Source organism: Cyprinus carpio, chromosome A3, assembly GCF_018340385.1.
Source record: "Cyprinus carpio isolate SPL01 chromosome A3, ASM1834038v1, whole genome shotgun sequence".
Classification (NCBI taxonomy): Eukaryota; Metazoa; Chordata; class Actinopteri; order Cypriniformes; family Cyprinidae; genus Cyprinus; species Cyprinus carpio.
Genome location: NC_056574.1, coordinates 13,952,225 through 13,970,165, shown reverse-complemented (window position 1 = coordinate 13,970,165; position 17,941 = coordinate 13,952,225). Strand labels below are relative to the sequence as shown.

Genomic DNA, 17,941 nt, shown 5'->3' with positions numbered 1-17,941 from the left:
TTTTACTGACTCAAACCTTTGGTAGTAAGTGTATAATTAAATTTTTTGACCTCACATCTCACTGTTATTTCCTCTCTTTTTCTCATTTCAGTATTATGGTGTGTGCCGTACTGACCCTAATCATGAGTTGGGTGTCATTAGGTGCGGGCACAGCCACAGCTGTGGTAAGTTACTGTTTTCACATGACTGCTCACTTTAAACCCGCTTTGATCAGTGTCCAGTGTCTGGATAAAAAAAAAAAAAAAAAAAAAAAAAACATGTGAATGTTTGCAACTCAGGGTAGACGGGGTGTGAATTGTGTGCAACTCTTAGGAGATTTTAGGGTTCGTGACTGTATTTATGCATCTCGTGGTGCATGCCAGTTTGCAAAGCTGATTACAAAGCCCTGGTCATTTAAATTAGACAGTCCACTGGCTTAACAGATGTAAACAGCCGTTCTCTCTGTGTCACTAAATGTGTCTCATGTCTTGCCTCTGTCTTCATCTCTGCATCTCTCAGGCTGCATGCATAATAAAGACAGCAAACTGTATTTATCATTCTGAAGATGCCTTGTATTTAGTCTCGACTTGTAATGCAGTAATTGGGTGTGCAGTACTGTACACCTAGGGGCTAAGTGCCTTAGTCTGAATATTAGTGCAGCTTATGAATAAACAACAAATAAAAGCACCATTTCTGATTTAATACTGCCCAAATATAGATACTGCATTTAATGTATTATACTCCCTATATGAATGTATCATATTACATAGTACTTTATAAAAAATAAAAAATAAATTTTCTTGACAAAATGCAAATAGCATTTGCTATTTCTTCCACAGCATTTGTTAGTTATAAACGCATTTTTAGTTCATGCGAGGACAGTGGTAGTATCATGGTTGAGGATTTGGACTACTAATGAAAAGTGGCTTGTTTGATGTCAGCTAAGTGCGTCACAGGAAGTTCTGAAAAAAATTGGTGTTTAAACAAATCTGTGGGAATCACTTAGTGACTCACTAATAAAGATAGTTGTTTGATTCCTGAATCATTATTTTGTGAATCAACTAAGTGACTTGAATTAATCTATCTGATTAATTAGACTGGTTTCTCCCTATAGACATACGAATTCAATATATTGTAGAGATTGTTTGGATGTACAATCTTTGCTGTCAACTGCAAATATCATTTTCCTCCTTCCTCAAGTCTATTTTGCCATTCTAAATAGAGTAAGAACAGAAACCGTAACTCTTACTTTCTAAATAGTATATATAATTTCAATTAAAAAATGGGGTACAGTATCAATGAATTGACTTAATTATTTAAGTCTTTGAGGAGCTACACATTATGAGGCGGTTCTGAGCTCTGCGGTGAGCATGACAGTGATTAGAGTCAGAGCCGACGCTTCAGTCAGGATGTCTGTGGGGAACAGAACATGAGACTGCTCAATGAGGGGTCAGAGCAGAGGTTGGGCTTTCAGTAAAGTGGATTACTCCAGCAGTGACTGACTACATCGATTCCCTCCTGTTACTGATAGTAAGAGAGAGTGGAAACAAGCCTTGCAGGAACGTGTGACTCTCACACCTTCATTCTTCCCTTTTTTTTTTATTTCAGAGAGAATTTACTATTGGGATCCTATATGAACCACTCTGTAATGGATTTGAGAAAAAAAAAAAACAGTGGAGGAATCGCTATTTTTTTTTCAATAGGGATGTACAGAAAGCAGTAGATGAAATTGTCAATTATATTATTTATCTTATGAATTAAAATTTTTTTTTTTTTTTTCAAATAATCAATGTTTTTAGAAAATTATTTTATTATTATTATTATTAAATGATCAATTTATCCTAATGTTTAGAAATGTATATAGTGGATTAATTTGATTTATCAGTTTTATAATTGGTTTCTTAATTGATTTACTGATTCTTCATATGATTACTGAGTAGCATCACTAATGCATGTAGTCTGAAATGTATGTAAAATCTAAAATACACACCAGTGGCCCTGAAACATCAACGTTCTGGTCCAGCAAACAACAGTAGTCCTATCCTCACCCCTAACCTAACCTAATTAGGAAATGATTGATAATAATTCAGTTTAAATACTAATGGCCACCATTAGGCCTTAGGCCTTAGGCCTTGTTTTGCAATCCAGTTTGCCACTTTTGAATCTGAATGCATTCAGATCAGAATGCAGGAATGAGCTTTTAGAGTTATGTCAGAGAGAAGATTGTCAGTGCACAGCTGTTTAATTAGAAACAGTGTTCATGACACTTTCCCTCAAGAAGTTTCAGGTTTCTTTGAGCCTTTTTCAGTATCTTAGGTAACAGTTCATACTGTCTTGCTGCTGACGCCCACTAATTTAAGCCAGGCCATCCACAGATCTTCACAATATGAATTAGCCCCTGTTCGATCTCCCTTATATGGTCCTGACTTTCAGCAAAGGTCTTAGAAACCCTGTCACCTTTTAATACAAACACCACCATCCAATATGTGTGAACACTGCAACAACATTTACCAAATGCTGTGTGGCTTTCAATTTCTTTCTCTTGTTTAAAAGATTCTGCAGAATTGTATTTGTGAGCTTGTTGTTTGATCTGTTCTAGGGCATCAGTGACTTTTGTGTCTCTCCTGACAAGTTCATTGTCAATCAAACCAAAGACTCCTTAAGTGCAGGCAAGTAATATTTCATTGCTCTCTATATGCCTGTGTTCTTTGCATGAACTGCATGTTTTCAACACAGCTGTTTTAAGAAATCATAATTTGGTCATAATTTAGTCATTATCATTTTCCACACTCTCTGACATTTAGAATGAAACTGTTTTTGCTACTGTACCTTTAAACTCTATATGTAGATCAGAATGATATCCTGCTATATATTATATATTGGATCTTTGTGCAATGGGAAGAAATGGGTGTACGTACTATAGGGGACCTTTTCATTAACTGGGCTCTGGCATCCTTTCGTCAAATGCAACAGAAATTTTCCCCAGAGTCATTTCTAGGAATTAAAATACAGATTAGGAATTATATATGTGCTCATACACCTTCATTGGATAATACATCACCCTTAATTATTGATAAGTGTCTTGATCAGTGTAAAGAAAGTAAAAAGGCATTATCAATAATTTATGATCAATCCTCCCTCTATAAGTTTTCTTAAGGAAGAATGGGAGAAAGAACTAGGAGTGGAAATTTCTGAGGAAACGTCAGTTTAAAGGATATTAAAAAAATTATATCATTTATATAATTCAGTTAAAAGTCATTCACAGACCATATTATTCAAAAAATTGTCTCATCTCTTTGTGACAAATATAATTCAGTAGATGCTGATTTGTCCCGTAGTTTTATTTTTTGCTCCAAGATACATAGTTATTGGAATGGAATTTTTGATGTGCTTTCAGAGATTTATTGGGTGCAAATGCAGCCGGATGCGGCACTTGAATTCATTGCATCCATTATTAGAAGCACAACACAAACACTTGCATACAGTTTAATTACAGCCGAGAAGTTACTACTGTTATTCTGGAAGAAAAAGGAGGCTTCTACAGTCAAATCATGGCTTGGAGAGATGATTTCTACTTTACATTTGGATCCAATTAGATACTGTTTGAAGGGCAAATTTGAGCAGTTTGACCAAATCTGGCACCCTTTTCTCTGTTATCTAAGAAAACTTATGGACTAATGCATAATTTGTTAATGTAATCTTTTAATATTTCTTCATCACACTTTACAATTTAATGTTAACAGGTATGGTAAGGAATGATTTATGATGGGTGTTTTTTTCTCTTTTCTAATTTTGAATGTATTGCATTCTTTGTACAGGTAAAAGAGACAAAATATGTAAAATTGGTTACTTTCCATTAAACTTATTTGAAAAAAAAAATGTAATGTAACTATGTTATATGTAAACGATCTCTATTGTGATTGGTGGCATAATACTGAATAGCTGAGATGTGGGCGGCCAAATGTTAAGGGAATAGTTCACCCAAAAAATGAAAATTTGCATTTATTATTTCTGAGCAATACATTAGTTGCTCACCAATGTATCCTCTGCAGTGAATGGGTGCCGTCAGAAATGAGAGTCCAAACAGCTGATAAAAACATCACAGTAATCCACATGACTCCACTCAATTAACGTCTTGTGAAGGGAAAAGCTTTGTAAGTTTGTAAGAAACAAATCCATTATTAAGGCTTCTTAACTTTGAACCTTTGCTCTGACCAAAATACGAGTCCATAATTCATAATAATGCTTCCTCTGGTGAAAAGTTCACCAACAAAAAGTCCTCCATCAAAATCCACCGACATATTTCTTTAGAACTGTTTTGGCTTGCAAATGGTGCTGGATCTGTGCTTATTTCTCAGACAATGTTTCACTGGAGAAAGCAATATTATGGATAGAAGAAGTAATGATTTGAAGTTTAACTTTTTTTAGGATTTGTTTATTACAAACATGCAGCTGTTCACTTCACGAGACGTTCACTGATGGACTGGAATCATGTGGATTACTTGTGGATTATTGTGATGTTTTTATCAGCTGTTATGTCATTCTGACGGCACCCATCCACTGATGAAGATCCACTGTTGAATCTGAGGCGTGAGGGTGAGTAAATTTTTAAATTTTTTTATGGTGAACTATCCCTTTAATATGCTCATGATTAATGATAATTTCCAAATGAACCATTTTGCTAGTTCAGTTTCATTTAATGGCACTGACTTTAAGCATTTATATGTTTACTGTGTTTCTGTCCCCTGCAGATATAGTGCACTATTACCTTTACTGCAGCCAGAGTCTTCCCTATCCATTCCAGCAGGTAAACGATTCCCTGGCATGCCAGCATTCATTTCCTCACTGAACTCCTGACACAAGCCATTAATGGAGCTTTGAGATTCATTTGACTTCTAATTGACGCAAATACCCATGTTAAAGCCATTATGATGTTTCTGTAAAAAATCTGCGTGGCTAATTCAATTATGAATAGGCGATATGATCAGAGGGGGTCTCTTTTGTCTGTAGTTCTGTGATAATTAGATTTGTCTGGCTTTCTCACATTGCCTGTGGGAATCCTGTGAAAGCTTTTCCACTGATTTAGACTTTATTCTGTGCTGGTTAAGCTGCTGTTTTGGATGATCTATTAAAGTATGTAAAGATGTATGAGACAGATGTAACCATTAACCGAATTTAAAACCTTAATAACTGTAAATCCAGATGTAAATACATATCCTCAGCAGGGATTAATGACCTTTCACTAGTCATTGCATTAACAGAAGGCAGAATCTATCGCATGTCTGTGTAGAAATCCTTTAGGTCAGTGGCTGGACCGCTTTAGGTCACATGTTTGTCTGATTTGCTGTTGTTTCTGTATTGCAGTTTTTGACCGTCTTCCAGAGGTCTGTGACCACCATGCAGATACAGGTGCAAGGTTTGCTGCAGTATTCTGCTGCAATGTATCCCACCGCAGAGGTGAGAGTGCTGTCAAAGAGGGTTCTGCATCACATTCTGTACCTCCTTTTCTCCAAACATTAATTTTGCTATTTGAATCTTTTCAGAAAGATCTTCTAGGAATTCAACGGATCTTGAACTCTTCGGAGTTCAATTTGCACCAGTTTACCGCCCTGCTGGACTGCCGTAGTCTGCATGAAGTAAGTCACATTTGTACTTCAAAATATATTTTAACAGTTTTTCAGTCTCAAGTAGTCTATCTATCGCCAGACATGTTCACTGTTTTTTAGAAATTATTTTTTTTATTCCATTTCCATTAAAAATGTCATCTAGTGTGAACATAAAAAAAAAAAAAGTTCCTTACACCTTCAATGCATGTAAGTGTACACAAATTATTATTTTTGAAGACATTTCAATATATATTTTTTTTAATAAATTGTTTTTGGTTCATTTATTTATTTATTTTACAAATATCATGAATTCTTAAGTCATACATAATATTTCTCTGATCCTGCAGGACTATCTGGAGGCTCTTCTGGGCGTCTGCTATGACGGCGTGGAGGGGCTCCTGTATCTGTGCCTGTTCTCTCTGCTGGCAGCCTGTGCCTTCTGTGCCCTGCTGTGTGCCGTCCCACATGCCTGGACCCTCATCGCCATCAGGTACCATCCACCTTCCTGTTGTGTCACTGCAGTGCATGGCACCTGAGACCACCGGTGTGGCTGACGTGCGATTGGTTGGTTGTCCTCAGGGACAGGGATTATGATGATATCGATGAGGAGGACCCCTTTAACCCATCGAGACGCATCTCAACGTATAACCCCAGCCGAGCTCAAGTTCACAGTTTCTGCAGCTACAGCAGCAGCATGGGCAGCCAGACGAGTCTGCATCCTCCACTGCCAGCCACGACCAGCACACCAGAGTACATGTGAGTGTGTGTGTGTGTGTGTGTGTGTGAGAGAGAGAGAGAGAAAACAGTTGTTTTCTTTCATGCTGACCCACTTTGTTTCTTCCTCTCTGGCAGGAACCAGTCCATGCTATTTGAAAGAAATCCTCGCTATGAAAACGTCCCGTTGATTGGGAGCGGTTCACCACCTCCATCGGTATTTTGATTTCAATCCTCCATTTAGCAGTTTTACTCTATTTCTCTATGTTTGATTGGTTCTGTATCATCAACCATTCTGTTAATGTGTTTTTTGTTGTAAAAATTTAAATGACTATATACCCAACCCTCATGTCGTTCAACACTAGGGCTCTGCTGATATAAGTATAAATCATTATATATAATATATTGTTATATATATATATATTATTACTGTTCTATTTATTTAATGAATTTGTTTGCCATGTACGTTCTGTTAACATTTCTATAGAGGTAGGTCTAAATGAGTGTAAACTGGTTAAATCTGGTAAAAGTTATCAACTTCATACTGGAAAAAAAGCAAAGTTAAAATTGGAACCCAATTCTAATAATGTAATACATTACGATGTGTATCATATCTTGAGATAGTTGCTGATTTTTTTAGCACTATTACAAAACAGTATGACTTCTGCAGACAATAGAAATATTTACTTTTTGGTTATATTTTGGATATTTTTATCACTTATTCTGAACAATTCAAAGGTTTTGGATCAGTAATATTTTATGATGAAATGATTTAATGATGAAATTATGCTTCTATTCAGCAAGTATCTATTAAATTAGGCAAAAATAACAGTAAAGGCATTTATAATACTACAAAAAACTAAATATGTATTTGAATGCTCTTCTTTTTCATTTTTTATTCATTAAAGAATCCTGGAAAAAAAAGTTTTCACAAAAATATTAAGCAGCATAACTGTTTTCAACATCAGTAATAATGAGAAATGTTTCTTGAGCAGCAAATCATCATATCAGAATGATTTCTGACTGATCATGTGACACTGAAGACTGGAGTAATGATGCTGAAAATTCAGCTTTGCATCAAAGGAATCAATTACATTTAAAATATAATTAAATGGAAAATGGATATTTCAAAGTGTAATAATATTTCAGAATTTTACTGTATATATTGTGTTTTCGATCAATTAAATGTAGCCTTACTGAGCATAAGAGACTTCTTTCAAAAACATTCAAAAATCTTACCGGACCAAAACGTTCGAACGGTATAATGTATATTCATCATAATTCTTAATTATGCTGAATGTTATGGCATGAGTGTCAGATCCATAAGATTTCATTAATGTAAGCTGTGTTGAAGAACTGAAGCTGAAAGCAGACATGGAGCATCACTGCCCCCTAATGTTTCCTTTTTTTAGTTGAATATCTCTGCAGTTATAAAGAGAATAAGGAGAAATTACTTTTAAATATTAATACTAAATTATTAATGACAGTTAATTAAAAACAGTCCCATCTTGATTTAATTTGAAGCCAAATTGTCCTTCAAGCTTGTGCAGATTGTGAGGTCCAAGATGAATCAGAAGTGAAAGAGTGTAATTGCGAGGATCATCTAGTGAGTCGTGTTGGTTGATGCACTGCAGAAAGCATTAAACTCATCACATGACAGTCCTCTGTCTAATGAACCCATTCCCAACTTCATTTTTAACTGTCAAGACTCTGTGTTCACACAATGATATTTCACAGCTAATTGAGTTCCTTTCCTGTCTTTTATCACATTTGAAGTTATATCCTCAGACTTTTAGAAACAGTACGTGCACCCTGCCTCCCTTCAACATGCCCCTTTCCCTGTTTGTCCTCATTTGCTTCCTCTGAAGATATCATCACCCACTCCATAAACTTTCTGTATATCCCTTTAAAATGTAAGAGCATTGAGCAGTTTTTCGTCTTTTGCCAAAATTCAAAATCAAGATTTTTCCAACTCACCTTTTTTCTTCACCTGAAGTCCTGTTCACACATACAGTGATTTTATTTGTGGAGGTTTCCAGTCATTGCTTTTTTATTATTATTACAGTATTTCCAGTACATGGGCAGAAACTAATAATAATAAAAAAAAAACAGTGATATTGCTCACAGTAACTCCTCCATCTTGCTGACACCCACAGTGCTTTTAAGTTCTGCTGGGAAGTTAGTATTTTCATGTTCAAGTCACTTTGGATGGTTATTTTTGGCAAAAGTACATAAAGGTTTCTCTGTGTGTGTGTGTGTGTGTGTGTGTGTGTGTGTGTGTGTGTGTGTGTGTGCACATACATTTTATATATATAATATATAGAAATCAATATACACTACAGTTCAAAAGTTTGGGGTCAATCGTTTTTTTCTTCTTTCTTTTTTATTTAAAGAAATTAATACTTTTATTTAGCAATTTGTTAAACTGATAAAAAGTGACAGTAAAGACTTGTATTGTTAGAGATGATTTCTGTTTTGAATAAATGGTGTTCTTTTAGACCTTTTATTTATCACAGAATCCTGAAAAAAGGATCCTAACTTCCCAAAAAAAATCAAATAAATCAATCAATCAATCAATAAATCAATTAAATATTAAGCAGCACAACTGTGTCTACCATTAAAAATAAATATGCATATTAGAATAATTTCTGAAGGATCATGTGACACTGAAGACTGGAGTAATGATGCTGAAAATTAAGCTTTGCATCACAGGAATAAATTATATTTTAAAATATATTAAAATTGAAAAGCATAATTTTAAATTGTAATAGTATTTCACAATATTACTGTTTTTTTTTTTCTGTATTTTTTAATCAAATATTTTCTCACATGCCAGTATCTAATGTCGATGTCCATTAACAACTCTGTTTCTTCATTTTTCTTTCTCAACCGCAGTATTCGCCCAGCACGAGGACCACTTAACTGTCTATGACTGATGCCCAAATCAGACACTTCGGGACAGACTTCCAGAGGTACTGTAGATTTCCTGGTTCCTCATCCTCAAGGAGTCTACGGCAACATGAGATGCGTTCCTTTAATAGGTCAAGTAGATGAAGATCTCTCATCTCATCTCAAATGAGGACACCTGTGGATGTTAAAGCCCAAAATATTTAATCCATCAAAGGGAGTTCTCAAAGACCGCATGCCATCTAGACATTAAAGTCTCATCTAGAAAAGCAAAGGGTACCTCAGAGGTTTGAGGGTGAGCTCTGACCATGTAAATATTTGCTCATTCACCTCAGGGGCTCGTCAGATCATTAATAAATTGTTTTCTGTGATAGCAGCAAACTGGATCAGCCTGGTGTTTGAGAATCAGAAGAAGATCTTAAATGTTTTTGATTAACACTTTAGCTTAGGACATGCAAATGGTGATTATAGCTGAAGAAAATGATAAAGAAATTGCATTGCATTGCATTTGTTCCTGTGGCTCAGTGGTAGAGCATTGCGTTTGGAGCGCAAAAGGTTGTGGGTTCGATTCCCAGGGAACACGTTAGGTAAAAAATGCTAGCCTGAATGCACTGTAAGTCGCTTTGGATAAAAGCATCTGCTAAATGTAAATATAAAATGCATTTTACCACACAAAGGCCTTGAGCTCCATTATGAGCTGATTATGACTTTTATACTGGTTAAATAGACAGCAAATGATGTAGGAATGCATGAGGAACAAGGTGTTTTGTTGGTGCCTTTCTTTAAATATACTGTACTTCTATGCTGTGATGTGATTTTAACTCATAAATGTCTGTATTCTAGTAGTCAGTTATGTCTGCTATTCATTTCAGACACAATTTTATCAGGCTCACGGCACTGAACAAAAATAAATATTAGTGCTGTCAAACGATTAATCGCATCCAAAATAAAAGTTTTTGTTTACATAATATGTGTGTGTGTGCTGTGTATATTTACTATTACAACATTAAAAAAAAAAAAAAAAAAACATAAAAAATATTAAAAAATATTTACATATATTTACCTGTGCATATTTTTATGCATATAATTTATATTATAATTTAATATATAAACAACGTTTTTCTGAAATATACATGTGTGTGTGTATTTATATATGCATAATAAATGTACACAGCACACATACTGTACATATATTATGTAAAACAAAAGTTTTATTTTGGATGTGATTAATCATTTGACAGCACTAATAAATATCAGTCATATTCTGCAATGGTAGATTTGGATATGGAAATCACGGACAGTCTAGTTGTTTGTTTGGTTCTGTCTTTGTCTGAAAGCCTATTTTTCCAGTTTAAGTGCTTTTGTGTGACTGAGGTACTGTATAGACCTGGGTATTTCTTAAGAAATTATTATTATTTTGGTTCACAATACCGCTGTGCAGACAGGAAGCTCAGAAGCTGTTCATTATCCCAATGAATGAAAAATAATAAAATTAGATTAAATTATACATTTATATTATTGCCTACTACTATTGTCTTTGTCATAACATTTCAAAAGTGCTTTTTTATTGTTAACATAATATGTTTTTGTGACATTTGATTCAATAAATAATGTTTACTGAAAGTTACTTTTTTTATTATTCAGAGTCTGTTCTGTAATGGAAGCCTGTCTCTGTCGTGGAATAAAAAATCTTCGATAGTAACATTAATTTCTAATTAATTTCAGTCCTTGCTGTGTGAAAATGTGGGAAAAAATCATTCTTTTAACCAAGTTATATTTTATACTTAATTAAAATTAAATTACTTAAATGGTTAAATAGATCATTAGTGTTTTGCTCCAAAGCATGCAGCACTATTACTATTGCACACACTTAGGGTCACAGATTTAAACAAATATTTAAAATAAAACTGAAGAAATATTTAACTATGACCCCTGCCCTGTCCTGCACCATTTGTGTTGTTGACACAAATGATACCTCAAATCATCCAGCTTGTCAAAACGAGATGAACTATTACATTGTTTAAGCAACTGGAATTGCTAAAACTAAAAATGCTATATATTTACACCGAAGGGGCCTGAGCCATATCTAATATACATAGCATATTAGGTCACTGAAGGTTTCAGTTCATTTAGAAACATTAGTAATGTTTTTTTTAAACACGTCCACAAAACGAACGACAGGGGGCGGCAAATAGTCACATTATTGCTGCATTGCCGCTGCAGTGACTCTAGAGGGCGCAGCTGCATCCACAGACGCTAAATGCGCTTAGCGAGCCACGGCTGAATAAAACACGCCATCCACCGCTCTACACTTGACATATCGGACCACATCTTTTCCATGTGCTTTAAAGTAAATAGTAGCTGGCATTTCATATGAGATGTGATATTAGAAGTAAGGAGGGAATGTGGTTTATTTGCAATGGGACATGTTTTCGGCAGACAGGGACGAGTCACCAGTCGAGTGACAGATCAGGACAGGGCGATATTGGTAAGAAGACTCAATCAATCAATCAATCAATCAATCAATGAGCACCACACTCACACACGCACGTGTCATTAAGTTACATACACGTGTAGATATAGAGAGCCATCACAGAAATCATTTCAGCCACACTGAACTGCGAACGAACGGATTAGATCAGCTGTCCTACTTTACACAACACAACATAGAAATCAGTGTAGACTACTGTAGAATACAACAGAACTGAGCAGAACGGATGTTACAGAATACACGGAACACAATAGAATAGTTATAGAATAACAATGTAGAATAGAGAGTGTAATGGAACAGTGTGCTGTAAAGTATATTATAGAGGATAACAGTTTATCATAGAGTACAACAGAACACAATCTGTTATAGAGTACAACAAAACATCTTTTATTGATTAGAATAAAACAGCACAATATCACTATAGAACATAATGTATTAGAATAAAATGCAACATAACAGTATTGAGTAGAATAGAATCACATCTACTATAGAATAAAGCATCAGTATCTATTGTATAGCCTAAAAAGACAGAACAATATTTAATAGAATAATAATAGTATGACCATTTATATTTAATATACAATTTATATTCTATTCTATAACAGTATACCATATAAACTCTTATTTTATAGACCAGTGGTTCTCAGTCAAGAGGCCTCAACAAATTTACAAGAGGTATTTAAATTTATTAAATTAGTAATTAAATGTCTGATTAGATATGATATATAATATCAAGTAATTTAACTATAAAATTATGAAAATACAGTTATTTCAATTATTTACCTATACATATATGTGTAATAAATTACATTCTTTTAATTAAATGCTAAAAAAAAAACACAAAATCAAGATAAAATTCCCTCTTCAGTGACTATTGTTTCATTGAAGTACAAATTGAAGTTGTTATCAAAAATTTACACACACACACACACACACACACGTTGCAGTATCCGCAAAATGTTAATTATTTTACCAAAATAAGAGGGATCATACAAAATGCATGTATAAGATATTTAAGATATTTCACATAAAAGACGTTTACTCATAGTCCACAAGAGAATAATAGTTGAATTTATAAAAATGTCCCTGTTCAAAAGTTTACATAGGCTTGATGGTTGTTCATGAGTCCCTTCTTTGTTCTGAACAGTTAAACTGCCCGCTGTTCTTCAGATAATTCCTTCAGGTCCCACAAATTCTTAGTTTTTCCAGAATCCTTTGCATATTTGAACCCTTTCCAACAATGACTGTATGATTTTGAGATCCATCTTTTCACACTGAGAAACAGTGAGGGACTCGTACACAACTATAACAAAAAGTTCAAACACTCACTGATGCTCCAGAAGAAAAAAACATGTGAAATATGTTATTCAGGTCAGTACTAAATAAAAAATAACATGCGTTTTGTATGATCCCTCTTATTTTGGTAAAATAATTAACATTTTGCAGATACTGCGAAGTGTATGTAACATTTTGACCACAACTGTAGTTCTGGAATCACAAATACTGCTGTGGTTAATTTGATCTATACTCAGTTTCTGTTAATAAGAAAAGTTAATGCAACACTATGTAACTTTTTCTGTGTTCAAAATTTGCTAAATGTATATAATGAGCGAGTACATCATAAATGCATCTACCAAACTGCCTTTTTGTCTTATCTCTCTTAATCACTACGCTACATTTTTGGACTATTGTAGCCTGTTCGGGTCGTCACCACTGCGGAGTAACACATACCTGCGTGAATCGCCATAGACATAAACTTTGAAGCTCCAGTTAGAATGTTCTTCCGCAGGATGCATGCATTTATGTTCGTTAACCGCTAGAGTGTCAAAATTGATATAGTGTTGCTTTAACATTGTCAAAATCACAGAAGAAACAGTATTTCAGGTGATCCATCATCCATATCTGGACTGTGATATGTTTTGACAGCTGTTTGTTCATCTTAATTGAGAACTGACACTTTTATGAATAAGAAGTGTTTCTCTAAGTGAACTGTCATGTTTCTGCTTTACATCCTGTCACTGGATCACAGCAACTGAAACAGCAGAGAGATAAACTAAAACAGTATCAGAAGAAAATCACATTACAGCTGGAGAAAGAGAGATGTCTGGCCAAACAGCTCCTGAAGGATGGCAAGAAGGAGTAAGACATTTCAGATTACACCGATACAAGTGCACTCATTATGCAATGCTAACATTCATGATAGCCGATCACCCAGAATCAGCCATCGTGCATTGCACAGTGCCTTTATTGTGCTGACGTGGTGCCATCTGCATCGTACACAGCAAAAGCGATTTTGGTTTAACAGATTCCTTAACACGTGTGATTCATGCATTTCACAGACGAGCTCTTCTGCTGCTCAAAAAGAAACGCTACCAAGATCAGCTGCTGGAAAAGACTGACGTCCAGATATCCAGCCTGGAGCGCATGGTGGGTTTAGTTGATGTGGTTTGATTTTATTCAAAGGTATTAAAAGCACACTACCATACATAGTTTGCAATAATTAAATTGCTCTTAAACTGCATTTATTTGATCAAACATACAGTAAAAATAGTATTTTGAAATATGATTACAATTTCTATCTGAAAATTTAATTTAATTCTGTGATGCAAAGCTGAATTTTCAGCATCATTACTCCAGTTTTCAGTGTCACGTGCCTCCCTAGTGTAGGATCAGGGAGCTAGTAAAAATCGGGGGCTCGTCCGGGATTTGAACCGAAGTGAGAATCATACCCCCAGACTAACACGCCACTAATTGTTACCAATTCCCTGACCCTTGACTAGGGAGGCATGTAACAATAATATTAAGGAATATTTCTTGAGCATCAAATCAGCATATTAGAACGATATGAAGTATCATGTGTCACTGAAGAATCTGACTATTTATGTATTTATTTTTGTTTGTTTAATCATATTGTGGTTTTACAAGAAGCATGAGCAATATAAGTTATACTTTGATTATGCCTTATTTCAGGTTCAAGATATTGAATTTGCTCAGATTGAAATAAAGGTCATTGAGGGTTTAAAGGCTGGGAATGACTGTCTCAAGCAAATGCACGAGGTAAGTCTATAGACTGAAACAAGTTCAAATCACGGATTTGCTGTATTGTAACAAACGAATGCACCTGCAACAGCTTAGTTATCAATTATCGGTGATGTTAAATGCTGTTATTAGGAGCTGAGATGATTCATTGGTCTGTTTGGTGTTGTGCAGTGGGTGGTTTAGTAAGTAGCAGCATGTTTTGGGAGCTGTTAGACATTGTTGTAGGATTAAAGGCTTAAACATAAAACTCTTAGATTACAGCAGGCTTGTCTTTGTCTTGTACTGAATCTCCAGAACACTTTGAACTCAACAACAGGAAAAAAACTGCCCCTTCTGTAAGTTCCACCTTTAAAGTGCAACTACCTTAGTACCTGTTTATGTCCATTATATTATCAGACAAGCTTTTGCTGCTTTTTTAATAAGTCTTTGGAAGATCTGCGCGTTTGATTCCAATACATGAGTAAGAACACTGACATTCACAGTATCATGTGTTGTAGGAACGTTCACATTTCCACTACCTTATATGAGCACATTTAACTGAAATCTGCACTGTTGACTGATTCATTTCTGTGGGATGTTCTGTAGGGCTTGTCTCAGTGAGCAACAGTAACTGAATGGGGGTGGAAGTTAGCAAAGGGTCAATAATGTTGTGAATATATAAAAACTTATTTATTGGACTGAGTGAGCATTTGACTGAAGTAATTAGTTTTTTCTTTCTGTTTTTCTTCATCAGGTCATGTCTATTGAGGAGGTGGAGAGAATACTGGAGGAGACGCAGGAGGCCATTGAGTATCAGAAGGTTATGAGAGTCAAATTCAGTCCACTTAACATTCAGGGCGATGCTAAATAAACTTTAAACACGCATTACATCACACAATGAAATAAAACCAGGTGCCATTTATATTCAGTTAGAACACATCAAAATAATAAAAAGATTCAATAAACACCAAGAAATACAAAAGCAGCACAGCTGTTTTTAACATTGCTAATAATAAGTAGTGTTTCTTGAGCAGCATATCAGCATATTAGAATGATTTCTGAAGGATCATGTGACACTGAAGACTGGAGTAATGATGCTGAAAATTCAGCTTTAAATCATAGAAATAAATTGCATTTAAAATCAATTCAAATAGAAAATAGTTATTTTAATTGTAATGATGTTTCACTATATTAGTTTTTTTTACTCTTTTACAGCCATGGTAGACATATCCACTAAAACTCACCAAATAACCATTAAAAGTCATTGCCAAAAGTGAAGTTAGTTCTGAAATAATAATACAATTCTTAAATGTTTAAGCATGTCTTAAGTGTCCAAATGGATTATGAAGCCACTGCAAAAGCAGGACTAATAATGATTTTTCACTATTTTGAAAATTGTGTTCAGTTCAAACTGTGTTCAGTTATAAACCTGCTATTATAGTCCTGGGCTGCGTTTCTCAAAAGCAGTGTGAGCTAAATTGATTGTAGTGACTATTTGTGGCAATAGTTCTATAGTCTACTTGGGCTTACGATGCTTTTGGGAAATGCAAGTCCTGGACATTGGCCATACTGCTCTTTCCTGGTTTTTATTGCTTTGAATGTCTAACTGCTTCTTGAAACTTCTTCCCTTAAAGCAAATTGATGAACTGCTGGCAGGTTTTATGACACAGGAGGATGAGGATGCTGTGTTAGCAGAGCTGGAGGCCATCATTCAGGTGTGGAGACCTTTACCTGTCATCCGTGCTGCCAGATATCACTCGCTGCTAGTGCATAGCCTGTGTCTAATCTGAGGCTACTCTCTCCATCCCGGGCAGGGAGAAGACATCACGCTTCCAGAATTACCCACAGATCCATTGCCAGCAGTGCCAAAGGGGGAGACAGGTGTTGTTTTAGTATTGTCAAACACAGCACTGTGTGAGAGAATGACGTGGCTCTCTTATTTGGCTTTTAAATGCTTTCTGTCACTCGCTTTGTGCTCTGTGTCTTTGCAGAAAGAAAAGAGGCACAAATCAAGGTGGAGCGAGAGATGCTGGCAGCGTAGTGTTTGATCCTACAACCTGGCTCATCACTTTGTTTTGAATGAAAGGAAGAGCTAGGGGAATATAATTGGCAGAAAAGAAGGCTTTCATAGGATATTTAATAGGTATGCATCAGAATCAGTGCTCACATTGTAATAGAAAACTTAGAAATGACAGGGAATTTTACATTAGTGATTTTTCAGACTTAAAAAGTAATGGAAAGCAATGAAGTCATGGAAAGAAATGTCAAGATAAAGAAATGGGAATTTCTATAATATAATTTATTTATTGTGTTCCTGTGGCTCAGTGGTAGAGCATTGCGTTAGCAACGCAAAAGGTCATGGGTTCAATTCCCAGGGAACACACATACTGATAAAAAAAAAATGTATAGCCTGAATGCACTGTAAGTCACTTTGGATAAAAGTGTCTGTTGAATGCATAAAATGTACATTTATTGTAATTGGCTATAATGTTTTTATATTGCAGTTATACTTGTAAAATATTTTAAATTATAAATGGCTGCCCACTTCTCCGGGTGTGTGTTCACGGTGTGTGTGTTTATGGTGTGTGTGTGTGCACTTTGGATGGGTTAAATGCAAAGCACGAATTCTGATTATGGGTCACCATACTTGGCTGTCACGTCACTTTAAAAATGCAAAACCAACTGTTGTTAGGTAAGTGGGTAGGTTAGCTAGAAGCATAAATGACAGTTCACATCAATTAATATTTGGTTTTGTTCAAATAAATTAATAGCCTATGAACTATGAGCTCTGTTATGTGGGACTAGTAACCGTGACTGTTTTTATTTTCATTTTTAAATAAATATAGGCTATAAAGTAGTCTGTAGCATTGGTGTTTAAGCAGTGTTAGCTGTTTTGCTGACTTCTACTGGACTAGCTGGGTTATTGATAAAGGGTAATTTTGAATGAATTTTATAGGGAGTAACAATATATTATTCCAAAAAGGTTTATAGCACTTTCACAGATGTGATTTAAACAAAGTGCTTTTTAAGCCTGTTCATCTATGCAAACCCTAAAAGAGTTTGGGTTATAATCTGTGTATTTGATTCTGTATTAAGATTAAGTTAATTCCGTTTCCGTGGCTCTTACAGACCTGTGTTAGCATGTCATGAGCAGCAGGGGGCTCTTCATATCACTAATTGAGAGGAAATAAATCTGTGCTGACATGCACAACTACAGTACCAATCG

The 17,941-nt window shown here is 35.2% G+C and overlaps 2 protein-coding genes and 1 non-coding gene across 5 annotated transcripts in view; all 3 read left to right on the top strand.

Moving 5' to 3' along the window:
• LOC109067950 (protein tweety homolog 2-like) overlaps positions 1 to 10,193 on the top strand; it is a 31,171-nt gene extending 20,978 nt beyond the window's left edge. For 2 of the 3 annotated variants that reach the window (XM_019084825.2, XM_019084826.2), the window contains 9 exons: positions 92 to 164; positions 2,579 to 2,648; positions 4,731 to 4,786; positions 5,344 to 5,436; positions 5,523 to 5,615; positions 5,933 to 6,075; positions 6,165 to 6,341; positions 6,438 to 6,516; positions 9,195 to 10,192. In XM_019084825.2, coding sequence (XP_018940370.2) covers positions 92 to 164; positions 2,579 to 2,648; positions 4,731 to 4,786; positions 5,344 to 5,436; positions 5,523 to 5,615; positions 5,933 to 6,075; positions 6,165 to 6,341; positions 6,438 to 6,516; positions 9,195 to 9,221 — 811 coding nt within the window. In that variant the 3' untranslated portion in view covers positions 9,222 to 10,192. Of the gene's footprint in view, positions 1 to 91; positions 165 to 2,578; positions 2,649 to 4,730; positions 4,787 to 5,343; positions 5,437 to 5,522; positions 5,616 to 5,932; positions 6,076 to 6,164; positions 6,342 to 6,437; positions 6,517 to 9,194 lie in introns of all 3 variants that reach the window. The other variant, XM_042719549.1, reaches the window with a different exon arrangement.
• Positions 10,194 to 11,428: 1,235 nt separating this feature from the next.
• On the top strand, positions 11,429 to 17,121 carry LOC109067939 (charged multivesicular body protein 6-like). The gene is made up of 8 exons (XM_019084807.2): positions 11,429 to 11,694; positions 13,727 to 13,836; positions 14,037 to 14,124; positions 14,668 to 14,754; positions 15,470 to 15,535; positions 16,350 to 16,430; positions 16,530 to 16,596; positions 16,707 to 17,121. The coding sequence occupies exons 1-8, from the start codon at positions 11,626 to 11,628 to the stop codon at positions 16,754 to 16,756; spliced, it is 618 nt and encodes a 205-aa protein (XP_018940352.1). The 5' UTR covers positions 11,429 to 11,625; the 3' UTR covers positions 16,757 to 17,121.
• trnaa-agc lies at positions 17,024 to 17,098 on the top strand. Its single transcript has one exon. It is a non-coding gene; the product is annotated as a tRNA-Ala (tRNA).
• Positions 17,122 to 17,941: the final 820 nt, after the last annotated feature.